The sequence below is a fragment of the Patagioenas fasciata genome, chromosome 24 (assembly GCF_037038585.1).
Source record: "Patagioenas fasciata isolate bPatFas1 chromosome 24, bPatFas1.hap1, whole genome shotgun sequence".
Lineage (NCBI taxonomy): Eukaryota > Metazoa > Chordata > Aves > Columbiformes > Columbidae > Patagioenas > Patagioenas fasciata.
This window is the reverse complement of record NC_092543.1, coordinates 7,196,746-7,212,889: the sequence shown is the minus strand read 5'-3', so window position 1 is coordinate 7,212,889 and position 16,144 is coordinate 7,196,746. Positions and strand designations below refer to the sequence as shown.

General features: G+C 46.8%; 1 protein-coding gene across 3 annotated transcripts; it reads right to left on the bottom strand.

Moving 5' to 3' along the window:
- Positions 1 to 1,833: 1,833 nt before the first annotated feature.
- TTC12 (tetratricopeptide repeat domain 12) lies at positions 1,834 to 15,838 on the bottom strand. 3 transcript variants are annotated; one of them, XM_065855830.2, is made up of 21 exons: positions 15,709 to 15,838; positions 15,088 to 15,239; positions 14,467 to 14,497; positions 14,189 to 14,263; positions 13,827 to 13,948; positions 13,136 to 13,195; positions 12,447 to 12,518; positions 12,002 to 12,062; positions 11,537 to 11,725; positions 10,948 to 11,017; positions 9,800 to 9,888; positions 8,878 to 9,046; positions 8,213 to 8,305; positions 7,848 to 7,908; positions 7,476 to 7,610; positions 6,841 to 6,942; positions 6,038 to 6,106; positions 5,165 to 5,266; positions 4,485 to 4,584; positions 3,091 to 3,316; positions 1,834 to 2,278 (listed from the first exon to the last, which is right to left on the bottom strand). In XM_065855830.2, exons 1-21 carry the CDS (start codon positions 15,770 to 15,772, stop codon positions 2,203 to 2,205), a joined length of 2,118 nt encoding a protein of 705 aa, XP_065711902.1. In that variant the 5' UTR covers positions 15,773 to 15,838; the 3' UTR covers positions 1,834 to 2,202. The 3 variants fall into 3 exon arrangements, 2 of the variants coding, with proteins under 2 accessions (XP_065711902.1, XP_071654860.1); XM_071798759.1 differs by lacking the exon at positions 1,834 to 2,278 and adding an exon at positions 4,992 to 5,072 and having other exon boundaries at positions 3,178 to 3,316; positions 4,485 to 4,588; XR_011735642.1 differs by lacking the exons at positions 1,834 to 2,278; positions 3,091 to 3,316 and adding exons at positions 4,724 to 4,891; positions 4,988 to 5,072 and having other exon boundaries at positions 4,495 to 4,584.
- Between the last annotated feature and the right edge of the window lie 306 nt (positions 15,839 to 16,144).

The following is a 16,144-nucleotide window of genomic DNA, read 5'->3' as shown; positions in this document are numbered from 1 at the left end:
ACCAGCACGCAGTAACGTGTCACATTAGCTGACACGTTAAACGCTTTCAAGAAGGCTCTGTTTCCAAAGGCTCCACTTCTCCAGGTTGTGTTCTGCGTCTTCCACTGGTTGATGGTCTAAGCATTGCCTGGTCTTGCTCCACACAGCTGAGAGTGAGGCCAAGTCTGTATTGCTGTGTTACCTATGGTGTAACACACATGCTCTTCTGCATCCTAGGTACTGCAACCAAAGCTGGTGACCTGCAGTTCTACCCACGTCACACTGTTGGCAGAAAGTACCATGGTACATCCGCGTGGATACCAGACCTGGTCCTGCTAAAACTAAATAGCAAGAAACTTTAACATTATAATAAAGGGAATAATTCTCCTAGAAAGAGTGGTTAGTATACCCACAGTCCCTGCAGACCACACACCCTCTAGACGGCACGGGCCTCTTCCCACAGGCTGTCACAAGCCATCCTACAATACCAGTCAGACACTCCTGAACCATCCAACCTAGTGCGATGGTTTCACAAGTACAGAGATGCTACAAAAGGGATCCATAAGACCTTAGTGACTCCCAGCTGGGCTGCTGGCAGGTTCTTTGTTTTTCACGTGGAACTGCAGCTTGCACAGCTCAGCGCCCCTTCTGTAACTGCTGGGTTGCACTTCTCATCCCCCAAACGGCAATAGATCCTGGTAACCTGGTGCGCTTGGAATAATTCTGCAATAGCAATCCTTTTGGAGGAGGACAAACCAGTTCACAAACACCTTTTGGAGAAGGAAGTCAGAAGCAATTCTGTCACCCGGTCACCATTTTCTTCTGGGAACAACAGCAACCGGTATGTGAAAGGTTCCATTAAGCAAAACCCGGCTTGTCAGTCAAAACCAAGAAAGATCTTAAGCTTTCAGGTTTGTAAGATGATTTCAGCTCTCCTGTAATTTCCTGGTGACACATGGCAGCCGCTGTTCCCTCTCACATCCTGCCTCTGTTAACACAAGATGCTGTAGCCTTTTTCCTTAAGACAATGCTTGGTGTTCGTCAGGTTTAGAGCGCAGGATTCGTTTGGAGCTGAGCCCTGCACACAGTGTCTGTTACACGTTTGCCCAGGCGATGCTGGGCTCTTTAAAGCAGGATTATCAACTGCATGCTTTCACTGCGAGGGCAGAAAAACCACGCGCAAGAGAATTTCCTTCTCCTGAAGTGGGAAGATGATTCAGCTGCTATTTTGAAAAGGAGGTGATGTATAATTTGTCAGCCACTGTTCTGAAGGGACAAGATTACATACAGAACAGACACCCACAGGTGTCAGGGAGGCGAACTGAAGAGTCATTTCAAAGTCAAACATGACTGGCCTGTGCTGCTTCATATAATTGTTATCTATTCTTTTGTTCGCTGCATTCAAAACCAAGCAAAAACCAGAAGTATTGTATTTATGGCCAAAGTCCGCGTCTAGCCTAAGTTCTACGAGCTTTTTAGTATAGGTTTGTGTCTGTGCGCATCACTGTGATAGAGACAAACAGAAGGAGCCATGAGCTCAAGATCAGCAATGTCATCTACTGTCCCGACTCCACTCAAAAGTAAAGCATCAAGGCATAGAATTGAATTTATATAGTGTATAGGAAGTGCAACGCTACTAAAATAAACAGCCCATAATTGATAAATAAGCCTCATTGTCATGAACTATCATTTAGACTGAGCACTTAGTCAAATTAAGACCAACATATTTAAGCAGCTAAGTATGAAGTTTAAGGTTTAAGTAAAGCGTGAGGTGATATCACACATGCAATAGTGAATCATAATCCAGCCAGCAGAGGACACTACATGGGGGGAAAACAAACAACACCCACACGATTCTTCAAAGCCACAACTCACAATTTATTTCTATTTTCTTCTAATACACTGGGTACTGGACCCAAACTGGACAGTAAACTAGAGAACTAGGTCAATGGTTAACCAGCAAAGAACTCACCAGTGAGAAAGGGCAACATCACTTACTAAAGCTTAACGCAGGCTGTTATTTTAGTTGTTAGCCTAGATAATAAATTAACTTCTTTCTCTTGGTACTTCTATTGCTGTTGTTTTACTGGCTTTTATGGAGGACCAGCAGGCACTTGGAAAAGGGATTGAAAAGCTGCTGTGCTTCGAGTTGGTTTTATTAGAGAAGAAAACACTCAAGGGCCAGTGGCACTGCCAGCGCATTTGGAAGCTCTCCCGCAGGGCTCAGGTGCTCTGCACGTACTTCATGGAGGAGCTCAGGATGGCCAGCCCGTTGAGTTCCCGCAGCTGAAGAAGGTGCCTGGAAGGACAACAGAAAGGTCGCTGGGGGGGTCCAAGGTGACTGAGAGAGCAAGTTGTGAGCTTCCACTGCTCTGCTGCACCCCACGCCAAAACCGCCAAGGATGCTTAGAGCTACATTTGATAAACTCCTCCTAAAGCAGCACGGTAAACAGCGTTTCTAGATTACTATTCCCCTAAAGAAGGAAAACGGAATTCTAATTAATACTTGACAATTGTTCAAATAGGTGACATTTCAAATTCACAAAACAAAGTAACTACAGGGTTTCCCTTTTATAACTTTGGAGTGTTTTGTTCTCTATCGTTCATTTGGGATCTCCAGCAGGAGCAAGGTGCTTGAACTTTGGAAGCCAAGCATCACCCCTTGCTTTCTGCAGTGGGTGGGCCAGGATGCGTAGGAACAAGCTGAACTCCGTTTGCTGTCTGGAGTGCAGCTCCTGCAGCTGGCACTCTGCAGGCAGCCAGGGCTTGGCTCACTCTAGGCAGGCAGCAGCAGACATTCCTTGCTGACATTTATACTTTTGTTTTGCTCTCGTCATTGCTCTGACCTCCAGAAACTTGTACCATCACTCCTCCTCCTTCCATTCTTCCAGCACAGGGAGCAGCAGAAAGCCGCTCTTTGAAACACGTTACAAGGGACACCTAACAACAGGAACCCTAAGGCAGAGCTGTGGGGACAGTACCAGAAGCGGGAATGCTCCTTGGAGGAAGGGTGATGGATGGCATGGATTACATGACGCTGGTCAGCTTTTCAAGAGCTACCGCCTGATAACAGCCCGACGGCGCAGGAGAACAGTCCTTCTTCTACAATACCTTGGTTCAGCGACACAAAGCTTCCCCAGAGCAACTGCTGCGTTCTGCTGCACTGAAGTTCTCGTAGCGTCACCGCCAGCGTGTTTCAACAAAATCATCACGACATTGGAGTTCAGCAAGGACGCTGCTGCTCCAGGAACTCCAAGGCACTGGCCAAGGCAGAAAGCGGCGTTTCCCACAATCATTTCATTCTCCGAGTCCAAGAGCTTCAGCAGCACGCTGAACCCTGGGAAAAGAGAGATTAATGGTGCAGAAGGCACGCAGTTTTGTCCTCCTGCCTTCACCCCTAGAGAGTGAGCGCTGTTTTGTGTTTTCTAGAAAACCTGGAGGAGCAGGGTAAGGTTCTGGTTTAAGACAGAAATGCTGTTGTGGCAAGAAGAGCTGAACAAAAGGAACATAAACAGCTTTCTCTGTACCCTTAGCTAACAGAACGCGGCTCAGCTCCCCTGCTCCTGTAACCTACACTCATGTACAGCACTGGAGTACTTTGTCAGCTCTTGCTGCCATCTGCAAGCAGCAGCAACTTTTCGGGCCACGGAATCTGGAAACACTTAGACAGAACGCTTTCTAAACGAAACACAGCCGTGGCTTTCACGTGCGTGAAGTTTCCTTGGGCGTCTTGGTGGAAAGAAGAAGAGTGAAGTGTTTTTACTAATCTGAGGAAACAAAAGCTTCATCTGCAGATGACAGTGCCACTAATATGGGTTACAAAAGGAAGCCGGTGCTCCGAGAGGCTTTCAGTGAGGGGAAATCCTTCGGGTTCAAGTTGAACTACATGAGCTGACAGTTTCTTGACAGGTTCAATCATTTAGCTAAAACTGAGGCACTCTCTGTTGTAGTTCCATTAGCATTAATTGAACCTAGATTTTAAAGCAATCTAAGTCGTGTTATACCACAGGACTAGAGCTAAATACTCACAAATACCCTGACCTGATATCATCAGTCTGTCTCGTATCTATTTCCTTTTAATACCAGGCCAAATATCCACTTGTAAATTGAGGGAAAACGTAAACAGCCTCACCCTCTGGAAGTCAGATGCCTAAATGAAGGCTCTTATTTTAGCCACTCACTTTGGGAAGTACAACCCAGTTCTGTTACCGTTTACAAGCAATTTTCTCTGGCTCTGAAGAAGCGTATCAAGCCATTTTCCTACAGTAAAGCGCAGTTTCTCTATCTCAGGCTTATTATCTGAGGTGCCTGTTTCCATCCGCACGCAGAGCTAAGGCCATTACGCACTATTTCAGGAGGCAAACCAGCACATTACTCAGAAGACATGGCTAAAGTCTTGCGAGAGTTAAACCCGGTGTTCAGTTCCACTCTAGAGGGGAAGAAAGTAACTGGATGATACTGAGATTCCACCTCTGCATTCAGACCCCAGTGAAGTTGTCACTTACTTTTATCTGCCTTCACCAGATCTTCCTGAGCTCGTCTGTTACTTCTGGTGCAGATGGAAAGGGTCTTTATACCATAGTTGGATGTGATCTGTCCTCCAGCCTAGGTTTGATTAGAATAAAACATGCATTAACAAATATACAGGTCATACGCCAACTTACTCGAGCTTACAGAACAGCTTAGGTTAGTTAGGGGATAGTTAGCTATTCCTTACACCCAAGCCCAAATACCAAAGACTCACAGCAATACAGCAGAACAGTGCCTGCAGATTAACATATGCATTATTTAGGGAAAAACTGCTCCCCAGCTTGGTTCAGCAGTCACTGATGATCAGTGGCAAGGGCTCCATTGCTCTCCAGTGGTACAAATTAGATCACACCGACTTGAAGCTCTAATGCACCCACTGGGCCTGCAGTAGTTGATTCTGGAATTTGCAGGTCCCTGCACGCAGAGCTGGACTACAGACCAGCCTACAGGAGCCAGGTCTAACTTCCAAACTGCTTACCTAGCTTAAAATGAAACCGGAGAGCAGTTACAACGGCCAACAGATGCAGACACCGGCAGCCAGAGTGACTGCACAGGTCTTTCTCCTAAGGAAAGGAGGCCAAACACAGAGGCAACTGTGGTTTTCTTAAGGGACAACATGAGCAAAAATACAGTGAATTTTGTTAAATTAATTTACTTTCAAGAATTTGATGATTTTCTTCACCACCCCTCCTTTTACTGCTGCTTCTATCGCTGCGGAGGATGCGGGCAGGACGCGGCTCAGCACTCCCAGGGCTCTCTTGTTAGAACAGAGTGCAGGGAGAAAAGAAAAGTCCAGACAACTTTAAGGAGTTTTCAAACTATTTTGGTTCTTTTTCAGAATAAAGCCAAATAATTAAAGTGATGAGAAATGTACAGAGACATAACAAAGAACACCTTTAGGACATGGCTTATTTATTGCTTACCAGACACCAAACTCAGCACAGCTTCGAAAGACTCAGTGTAGACGGAGATGAGAGCAAACAACAAACAAGGGACAACTCCCTGTATGCTTTCTTATTGAGGCAAATTCCCAGTAGGAAGCAGCCCAGCACTGATGCTACTGAGTCAGGTAAAGCAGATCAGGAGAATTCATGTCAGTTCAGAGAGGCGAATGGGCGCGGAGTCCACATCTGCTCCCACCTATCTGCCTCGAACAACCGCGGGCTGTGGGAGTTACACATCACCAGGAGCCCCATCTCCTGGGTGTGATTCACAGACAATAATTGCAAAACGAAACAGCAGCTAAACACCCAAATTATTCTTGCTCCTTCGCTTCTAGATTGATTTTGAAGAGTTTTATACTGAACACAATTCTAAGGATGAAATTATTTGTAAGAGCGTCTATTAAGTCTATTTCAAGGGAACACTGAACACCTCTTGCATCAAATAATACCAAAACTGAACAATATAAGGGGTATATTATCTCTTCACTACTAACAATTATGAACGTCGTAGGCTTCAAAGCCTAAGGCACAGACTCGCACAGTTTGCACTGAAGTGTTCATTGGTCCGTAGATACTCCACTTACTGTCACAATCCTTCCGTCCTTGTCCCCAAGGAGACACATGCACCTGCCGCTTACGTCCGCAGCGAAGCACTGAAACGACACGAAAAGGCAGGTCCAGCTGACTGCTGGAAGTGTCAGGAGGAGAATGGGCTCATACACAAAGTACTGCACACCGCAGAATGCAGGGAGACCAGGGCACACACGGCACCGAGTCACTAACCCTTCACCATCCACACCCGACTTCAGAAATTGTTCCTTCTTGATGGAATCCTTAGTTTTAAACAATTTTGGAATGCCAAACATCTAAGAATATCCCACAACGGGAGACTGATGACAAACAGAACATTTATACCGCTATAGAAAGGTTCTATACACTGTATTTTTCTCATAACTGTGTGTATATGGGGGGTGGCGGTGGAAGAGAAAGTTTTGTAAATTTTTTCACTTCTTAGTTTACTTACACTGTCACCTCTCTGTAATGGTAACCTTAAATACCAATAGAAACTAAAAGTTAACTCAACACCAGCAAAATCTGAGGTGGGCAGCCTCTAAATGCTTCAGCACACTTGGTGTGAAAGAGGGCTCTGAATTCATCTATCGCAGTCAGGCTCTTTTTCCCTGTACGGACTGCAAGGCCACAATGTTCCACGGCCATTCCCTCACCTGATCCATCTGAATGCTTTGGTTTGACTTCAGTGACCTGCATCAGACCCACCGACAGTGCCAAGGGAGGAGGGTGCTCCAACTGCCCAAGCAATTCTGCATCTCTGAGAAAGGGATTATAAGAAGACGACTACCAAAGAACATTAACAGATCTTGCATACCTGGATGGTCACATTTGATTCAAGCAGTAAGTTCATCATGAGGCCCAGGACCGCAAACAAACACTCCTGGAATTCGGGTGTGCTGGCATCCAAGTATTCATCCTGTGCACGAAGGAGAGAAGAGAGCCGTCGGTTCAGGGGTTCAGCACGTGCGCTGCCCCAGTCCCGCGTGTGCTCAAACGGTGCTTCAGTGCTCCCCTGGTGCACCAGGGACTTAGAAGGAAGAAAAAGTCCTGTAAGCACCAGAGCAAATGGTGCCTTTTTAATGCAGATTCATCCTTGTGTTTGTTTCTCTTTGGTATCTAAAGCTGCACACCCCAAACGTCTGATGTTCAGGCAGTTCATGAGATCCTTTCCCGCCCTCTGAATGCTTTAGTTTTGGAGGGCTGAGTTCATACTGCATCCTTACCCTGAACAGGGCCACTTAAAACAAGGCACCGCTCACTCTCCCCCACCCACCTATCGATCTGCAACTTAGGTGAACAACGGACCTTTATCCAGCTACTAGATTCGGAAGATCTCAGCCAAGGGTTCAAAGCTATTAGGGGATGCAGACAAACACGATCACACAAGTACCATTTCCACTGGAGACAGGGCTGAAAACACTGTTCTAGGGAGCTGTCGAGTTTCTTTACCACAAGGTTTAAGCAGGCTCGCCAGCACCCCTCGCACCCGGCCATCTGCGTCCGAGCGGCCGCGTCTGCACACAGGCTCCCCATGACGCCAACGCAGCGGGCAAGGGCTGCCCGGTTCACCAGCCTGGCAGAGGTCTGGAAACAGAGGGGTGGAACAACAAAGCAAGAACAAGCGACAAGGAAACTCAAATACACGCTCCCACCCCTCCGGCAATGGAAAATGGGAACAGAACTAGAGGTACATTAACTACTGTAGTTCTATCACAGACAGGTTCTGTCTAGAAGCAACTGGCTGTAGAACTGGAAGGAGTGGTCATAAGACATGTAACACCCAAAGTAAACCAGAAACATAGAAACTGAGAGCTTTCATACCAGCAGCTGGGTGAATAAAGGTAAAACACCTGTGGAAAGCACGACACACTGGGGTTTGAACCTGTTGGGGGATAAAGAAAGTCATATTTGGACATGTAAAGCTTTAGACAAAAATCACAGATAAAGGCAACGCAACAGCAACATAAAGACAAAGTACAACAAGAAGCAGTTGTTGTGGTTTAATGCAGCCAGCAACCAGGGCCACCCAGCTGCTCACTCACTGCCTCCCCCAGGTGGGATGGGGGAGACCATCAGAAAGGGAAAAAACAACCAAACCACCTCATGGGTTGAGATAAGAACAGTCTAATGAACAGTCTAATGAACAGTCTAATGAACAGTCTAATGAACAAAGAAATGTAAGTTACCTCTCCTCTGCTGTTAAATCAGATAGTATGTTCATGGCACTGCTAGCCCTGGCATCAGTGTTGTTGACAAACATCATCAAAATCTGCAGCCATCTGTTATTAAAAAATAATAAACAAATTATGTCCACTTTGGTTCAATTATTGAAGATCAAAATCGCATTTTAAGTGCACCAACGAACTTTATGGTCTTGAACTTCATTGTGTTCAGTAGGGCTTTGACCCAGCTGGATATACCAGGCCTTTCAAACACCCTCAGTCACCTAACTGCCAGCAGAACGTATGTTAGTACCAGATCCCCTCACAATGTCCCTCCTTGCACAAGTGCTCATATCACAATATCCCTCCTTGCACAAGTGCCAATACCACAATGTCCCTCCTTGCACAAGTAGAGCAATTTTAACACACGTGCCAATTTCTGTCAGCACTATAACATTTCATCAGCGTGTAAGCTCCACAGACATGGGAGGTTAAGCTACTTTGCTGCTGGCAAACGTCTTGGGGGATGGACAAGCAGAATGCAACTGAAAAGACTTAGAGAGAGAACCCATAGGCTCGTCTCATTGCAATGATGAGCCCAACTGCCAAGAAGCTAATGGAATGGGTTCTGAACACGTGCGAACCCAGGCAGCAAGGACGTTTTTCTGAGGTACAGTCGTGTCCGTTACTTTGTTAGGTCCTGGTGCCTGACGAGCTGCCTCCTCCCGTTCTCATTCTCTGAGTAAAGAGAAATCAGTGCCAATGTCTCCTTCTGGATCTCCGGCACCCCGGAGGAGAGCAGTTGTGGCAGCTGCGCGTTCACATCAGGGTGAGTCAATAGAAGATGCTGATTTTCTTCTGAAAAAAAAAGAGAAGACCTAAGAGCAATGTCACGCACAAACGGCACCCCCATTACTATGATATTTTTTTATTTCTAGGTGCTGATTTAACGTGTTTAATGTCTTTATTTCATCCACTAACGCCTGCGCATCCCTCTGCGTTCACTGCCTGCAGGCAGAGTACGACACCGGCCTTCCCCTTGCCTTGCATGAATGTCCTCTTGGGCATCAGCTGGATCCTGCGGCGCACAAGTCAACACCAACACCAAGCATTCTGCGCCCCGCACCACTCCATCGCCCGCCAGCACAGCGCATAGCTCCTCATCTACACGTACACTCCCTACAAACAGAGCGAGGGCGACCTGCCCAGTGACGACCAACTGCAAACACCTAAGGGATTCCGCCTTCTCTAATGGCACTTCTGCAAACCTCTGCTTTTTGCTCGTACAACTGCTTAAAACAACGCAAAATGGCGCAAGTGATATTATCTTAAAAGCAGCAATAAACACAGGGAATTTACTTGCCATCCCTTCAGCAAATTTAAAATACCCACAGAAACAGACAATGAGTTTCATCTCCTGATGCACAGAACCATCAAAAGCGTGTTGCTGCCGGCAGTGCACCTCCAGCACTTGCCTTTGATCTCTAAAACTTGGCTTACAACACTGTCTAGAGCCAAGTGCTCTGTTCATGCCAAACAACACTTCCAGACACAATAAGTGCCATATTAACAGTACATTAGCAATAATTAATGTTCATTATACAGTCTTACCGTTCCCAGCGCAGACAGCTTGCCAAAGGAAGAGAAGAGAAACAGTCAGATCCACTTCAGCAGTGCTTTTCCTCTCTGTACAGAAGGCCCTGAATTAGAAATGTTATCTCGTAAAAAGAGCAAAGGACAGATCAGACCGTTAGCTTTTTGGCTAGGGAAAGCAGCAAAGCCCCACAGAGATGAGGCTCTGCCACAGGAACACGCGAGTTCATAAGCTCCAAACCCAGCTCATTTTCCAGAACCTCCCCAAGGCCAGATCTAGGATCTATTCTACCTTCAACACACACAGACCCTATACAAGTGTTACACAGCACAATACAGGTGATAAATTCAATTCTGCACCAATATAGCTGTGAACAGCCTGGACGCAACAACTCCGTGCAAATCTGGAAGGGCTTTCACCTCTTAAGCGTGTTTATATCCAACATCCAAAACAGTGCTGAACCCCGCAGACGTCTCCGTGCTGCAGACCCACGTCAGCCTTGAACAACAGCTGCCCTGCCCCTCTGAGCTAACTTACAGTGCAAACTTTTCAAATCGCATCTTTTGCACACGTTACTTGTTTCCATTCTAGCTGAACTTGACTCAAATACATACTCAGACACATAAAGGTTATAAAGCAATGTGGGTAAACATTAGTCAGATTTGTTTCCCGATTACCAAACAAACGACAGCAGCCACGGAAGCACGGCAGCAGAAGATACGGGTACCCAGAGAGGATCCCCATCCTTGATTACAGGATTAGAGAGTTTCACGGGCTACACTGTGGAGCTATATGGCCAAATATTTACCGACAGCAACGAACAGCACCAGGGGGTCTGGCCAGGTGTACTTAAAGCAACCGAGTGCTTTCAGATGCTCTTTCATGCTAAGGTGGGTTGGGTGCTTTTTTTCCCCCACAAAGCTGCTCTCGCCATGAGAGGAAGGACAACTGCACAGAAACAGGAGACCCAAGCAGAAATTCATTCACTGCCTCTAAGAGACCACTGTTCCTGTAAGAGTCAGTCCCCTCAGACATTAACATCTCTTATTACATTATCTTTTGATAATTCCATGTGCATTTCAAGATGTGATTGTCTTTCTTGAGAACAATCTCCTCATTTTCTCATGCTGTAACACCCCACTGTTCTCCTTGGGAGAGCTCTTACCGTCTCACGGCCTCGTTGTCTTTGAGGATACTGAATCCATTGTTTGTTCTGAATAGAGTTTGCTCAGTGCCTGAAAAATTCAGAGATAAATGAGTGAGCTCTATGAGCCATCTGGCTGATACATCGCAGTGAAGGCAGAGCCCGCTCTCCTGTAACACGGTGTGAAAAGAGAAGGTCACTGTGCCCACAGCCTTGGGGAAACACTCCAGGAATGCTGCTTGAAGTAGAAACAGCTCTGAAGCTAAAGGCCTCTCTCATTCATGCCCCGTGCTGTAAAGGACGATTGACTTCAAGTTACAGGCTTGTTAGGAACACTGAAACATGAGAGTGGCTTTGCAATTCAATACGCTTTAACGGAGAATGACCAGTATTTCAAAATAAATGAAACACCTCGTAACAGATCGGCTACAACATCTGTCTAGTTCTAAAATTATACGTAAATCTCTACTGGCTGTAAATTTGGACTTCAAACATTACTGATTTTATGTGTAAAGTATAGGAATAGTTTATCTGCCCCTTCAAAAACTCCTCCACTTGTATTAATGTACTTGGACCGCCGTGATCAACAAACTCGGCGTCCCATGCTTACGGCCTTTGACGGCTGCTGTCAGAAGTCTGATCCCCCCCGTGTAGTACAGGACATGCTGGCCGGGCCTCTGCAGCTTCTGCAGCAGCTCCTCTATGGACAGAGCAGCCGGACTCCCCGAGCGAGCCTCCGTCCTTGCTGCCTCCTCATCTTTCATTCTTTGTTCCTCCGAGTTTACCTCGTTGACACAATCTTGGAAAGAATAAGAAAACAAAGGGTATCGGGTGAATGTTCTGATATGGGCAAGTTTCAAGTAACAAATGAAGCAGACTCCAGGAGAGAGCACCAAGTCCTACACGCAGATGTACAGGACGAGCGACACGAAACAGCTGGAACAGGAAACAATCACAACCAAAAGCTGCATGAAAAGACCCCACCAAAAGTTCCGAATAGCTGAGGAGGGGTTTGATTAAGCTCTATCTTGATCAGAAAATATGGGACAACAGGGTAACAATTTCAGTTTCTCACCTTTGAACAGGCTTTCCCGTCGGGGATCCATTTGTAAGATCTTCTCGTAACACTGCCTGGACTGAAGAGGGAAAAGAACAGCTCTCTCAAGTCAAGATAAAATAGGAAGATGATAACAATGATAACCTAGGCAGAGCCATCCTATTTAAGCTCAAAAGTTCTTGGCCCACAGTACTGAAGCGTGAAAAATCACATTTATGGAGACGCACAAGCCAAAACTTCCATGATTGAAAGTATTTACGCTACCAAACCTGAATTATGCAGACTTTCCTCATGCACAGACCACATGCAATCATTTCTCAGTTACAGGCAGCGACAGTTCCATGACACACAGTGCACAGAGCAGTTCGGGATAAAAACATGAAACACGTTTTACTCGATTGTCTCTTTGGGGCAAACGCAGAACAAAACACAGTCCCAGGGCCACAAGACTTACTCAGCTTACCTCACCGTAGTGTTTAAGTGCCAGGTGAGCTTTCCCCATCAGATAATAGGCTTTAATGCATTTTTCATTGCACTGTGTTGAAAAAGGAACTATTAATTACGTGTGTAGAAATTTTAACCTTTAAATATTTTTTTCCAGCTTTCTGACTAATAGTTGTAGTCGCCCAAAGTGACCGCGAGCACCAAAAGGAGCATTCATAGCGTCTGCTAGAGGTACCTGAAGTTTATATGGTGAGTTATCACCTCCAGGTACCAAGTTCCCTCCCTAACGCAGGTGTTGCTCTGGTTAAGGGTGGAAAGCAGCTGGTCCTAACATCCTGCCCAGAAAACTGCACTTTGGGCAACACAAGCAGACTCCCATACAATGAGGTAACTGTCTAGAATGGCAGAACTTCTATAACAACACAATTTCCATCTCTTTTGATGAGTTCTGCCAGGAATAGGTACTCATTTTCGTTAGAAAAAGAGGGGGAACATGCAGCTCAGCACTAACAGCTCAGGTTATCTTTTCCAGCTCCACTATAAGTGAAAAGCACTGATTTCTTTCAATGATGCCGCCAATATTATTAATAATCTGCTAATTGTGTTGCAGTCATTGGCACCACTGATGTGACACAGCTACATTTCAGCTCAGCTCTTTGGCGTTTGGTATCATCTTTGCCTTTCCCACCAGACAGAATCCTAAGTTACCTTCAACGCCCATTCGCAGTCACCAACGGCTTTTTCGTATTCGTGCACCTTCAGGTAGGCCTGAAATAAACCAAGACCGTCCAGGTAGAAGGGTCAGAGTACTGCAAGCAGCTTCCACCACCCACTGTACACACATCGGGTAAGGAAATAAAATAATAAAAAGATTAGATGGTTTATTTGCTCAGCCATTGATTCTGCAGGCTATTACCAGCTGTTCCTTAACTCCTCCTCCATCTCCTTGGAGTCTGAATAAACCAAAACTCAATACGCACATACGGATGATACAAAGCAAGCAGAGAAAGCAAAACAAGTATCGATCTACAGTGATAAAAGTGACCCCTAAAAAGAAATAATTCAAAAATCAGTGCGTTCAAATAACGCTATGACCTAGAATGATTATTTCCTCCTTATTGTGAAGGAGCAAACGTCCCTCTGTGCCACGTCCAAGGGGGGAGACTCGAGCACTCCCTTGGGAAGGAGCAGCCGCAGCAGGACTGAGGCCCCCAGGGATTCAGATACATTGGGTCATCGGGGCAGAAGTTCCACCTCTAATCATCTGCTCTGTGTAAATTTGCCAAATATATGACCTTTTACAAAATCCCCTTAGATAACAGAACAATCCCTTTTAGCGTTACTTTGCCAGAATGGAACCCCAAAGCGGCCATGGGGCAGCTCATTTCCACGTGCTGACCTGTGCTCTGTTTGTGTAAAGTTCCTGCTTATCTCTCAGCTTTTCCAGACCCTCGGTGTATCTCTCGATGGCCGTGCCATAGTCCCCTTTCCTGAAGGCATCGTTTCCCTTCTCTTTCAGAGCTGCGAAACAACACACAGGCATTCAAAACAACATTTGTGTTTCGTTTGCCCAAACGGTGACTGAGGAAACGGAGGCCGTTTTGGAATAATCATCAAACCAGCTGATCAATGGCGTGTCTCCGATAACCAAAGTGCTATCTCAGAATGGCAATAACAGAGTAGCTTGATAACATCTTAAATCAGCCCAGATCCTGCTAAATAGTACGTGAAGCCATTAGCTAAAAAACCTGTGGCAATTACCGTTTGCTAAGTGTTCGTTCCTCTTCCTTCGTTTAGCTCGTTCCTTTGCATCCTTTTCCAAAATAGCCAGAAAGCCTTGTTGGAATTGGCAGAGTTGGTGGTATTCAAACAATAAAAAGAGAGAGAGAGAGCGACCTTCATTAAAATCAATCTACAGGAGAGAAAACAGTTATTTCTAAGGCTTTGGCAGAAGCGGTATCAGGTCTTGCAGGAAGTAACAGCAATCCTGCTAAAATCGATGGAAGAGATGCTAAATATTTTAAGGAGCTCTGTCCTACCTTTGTTCGCTGCCTCTGCATTTGCCGTATCCTAAAAAAAGAGAAAAACAGCATATGTATGTATATATACCAAGATGCTACCACAACCCAGAGCAGCAAAGAACACTTGGTTAAGTTGTTCAAAGCCTCAGGGTCTCTGAAGTATCCAGATTAATGCATATTAGGAACAGCAAATCAACACTTAAACACAGGATGGTAAGGACTGAATTATTTACGTACGTTATCAGAAGGCTCCCCCCCACAAACCTTCCCTGCGTTCCAACCCTACAGCAGGAACCAGAGCCCGGGGGAACAACCAAGAGACTCTTGTGGCTTCATCCAGTTTGGCTCAAGTTCCTGAAGCGCAGGTAACAGCTCCAAGTTACAGCACCTCGGTGCTCCCGTGCAACTTGGATAAATCCAACAGAAGCGTTCTGTATTATCAGCAGCCTTTAGAGAAAGGCAATGTGACGCCAAGTACCCCCCAGTAAGATAACTGGTGAAAATAATAAAGCCACATTTATAACACTATTGTAAGTATTGTACTTTTTATTCCCTCCTGGGCCAGGAATGCGAATTAGTATTACTTAAAAGCCCAAAACTGCATGCAGCTTTAACTTCAAAGGGAAGAAAAACCCTTACGGAAGGTCGTGTGTTGATGACTGTTCTGTTCACCGTGGTCTTGCTTTCTTCCTCCTCGCAGGTTTCTTGATCGTGGAGCCTCTTCTCTGTTTCGGCAATGGCTTTTTCCTGGACAGCTGGGTCTGTGGAGTTCAAGCCTTGCACTAAATTGCCTAAAAAGGGGATGAAAAAAGAAGAGACACACATACGAGTCCCAGTGATCCTGGGAGGACCAGCAGATCCGCTGTGCCTCTGACAACCTATGTTTGAAAACGCGCGTAACCAGGGCGGCCTCTATAAATGGAAACGTTTACAAATACAACTCCATCTGGCTTCCAAGAGCTGCCTACGGCTTCTGCACTCTAAAATCTGTTAGGCTTAGAAAGCAGCTCTTGGCCTCCGAAAGCCTTGTGACACCTAAGGAGACTTCACATAAAGCAAACTCGGAAAGGAAGGGCAGGAATTCTCGTGTTTTCCATTCCTTTTCTGCTTTCCTTTTGCTCACGTCCTTTTTCTTTCAGTCCCTGGTACCCCATCCGGAGAAAACGGGGACGTCCGACCGCCTCCGGCCCCCGCCGCGCCCCCCGGGGTCTCCCGGCCGGGGACAGCCGGGGACAGCCGTCCCCCCCGCGGGTCACTTACTGATATCGTCCACACGGCGGAGGAACCGCTGGAAATCCTCCTCCTGCTCCCGGTCGGCCAGCATGGCCGGAGCGGCGGGGCCCACGGGCGGGACGAGCCGCGCCGGAAGATGCGCAGCGACCGCGCCGTTGCCGTGGGAACCACGGCCGCCGGGCACGCTCCGCCAGGGGGCGTGGTTATGTAAAACAGGGGGCGGGGCCACGCCGTCCGCCATTTCGCGCCCACCCTCGGGAGCCGGGGCGGCGCGGGGGGCCCGCGGGGTGAGCCCCGCTTCCTCTGCTCCGTGCGTGGGCTGTGCTGCCGAGCCCCGCTCTCCACGCAACGTGGGGTCCCCTCCTGGCGCGGGTCAGCCCGTGCTGTGCAAAACCCCGCTGCAGCCCCAAGGGGGTTGGTACCTGCGCAAGAGCGACACAGCCAGAGGGTGGCACCATCTTCC

What these genes read in the sequence shown, in the direction of transcription:
- TTC12 (XM_065855830.2), bottom strand. Translation starts at nt 15,772, where the DNA reads ATGCTGGCCGACCGGGAGCAGGAGGAGGATTTCCAGCGGTTCCTCCGC. An exon ending in AGCTGTCTGCGCTGGGAACG is followed by an intron (nt 9,047 to 9,799) that starts GTAAGACTGTAT and finishes TTTTTTTTTCAG; the next exon opens with AAGAAAATCAGCATCTTCTA. An exon ending in TCTGGTGAAGGCAGATAAAA is followed by an intron (nt 3,317 to 4,484) that starts GTAAGTGACAAC and finishes CTCTTTTCCCAG; the next exon opens with GGTTCAGCGTGCTGCTGAAG.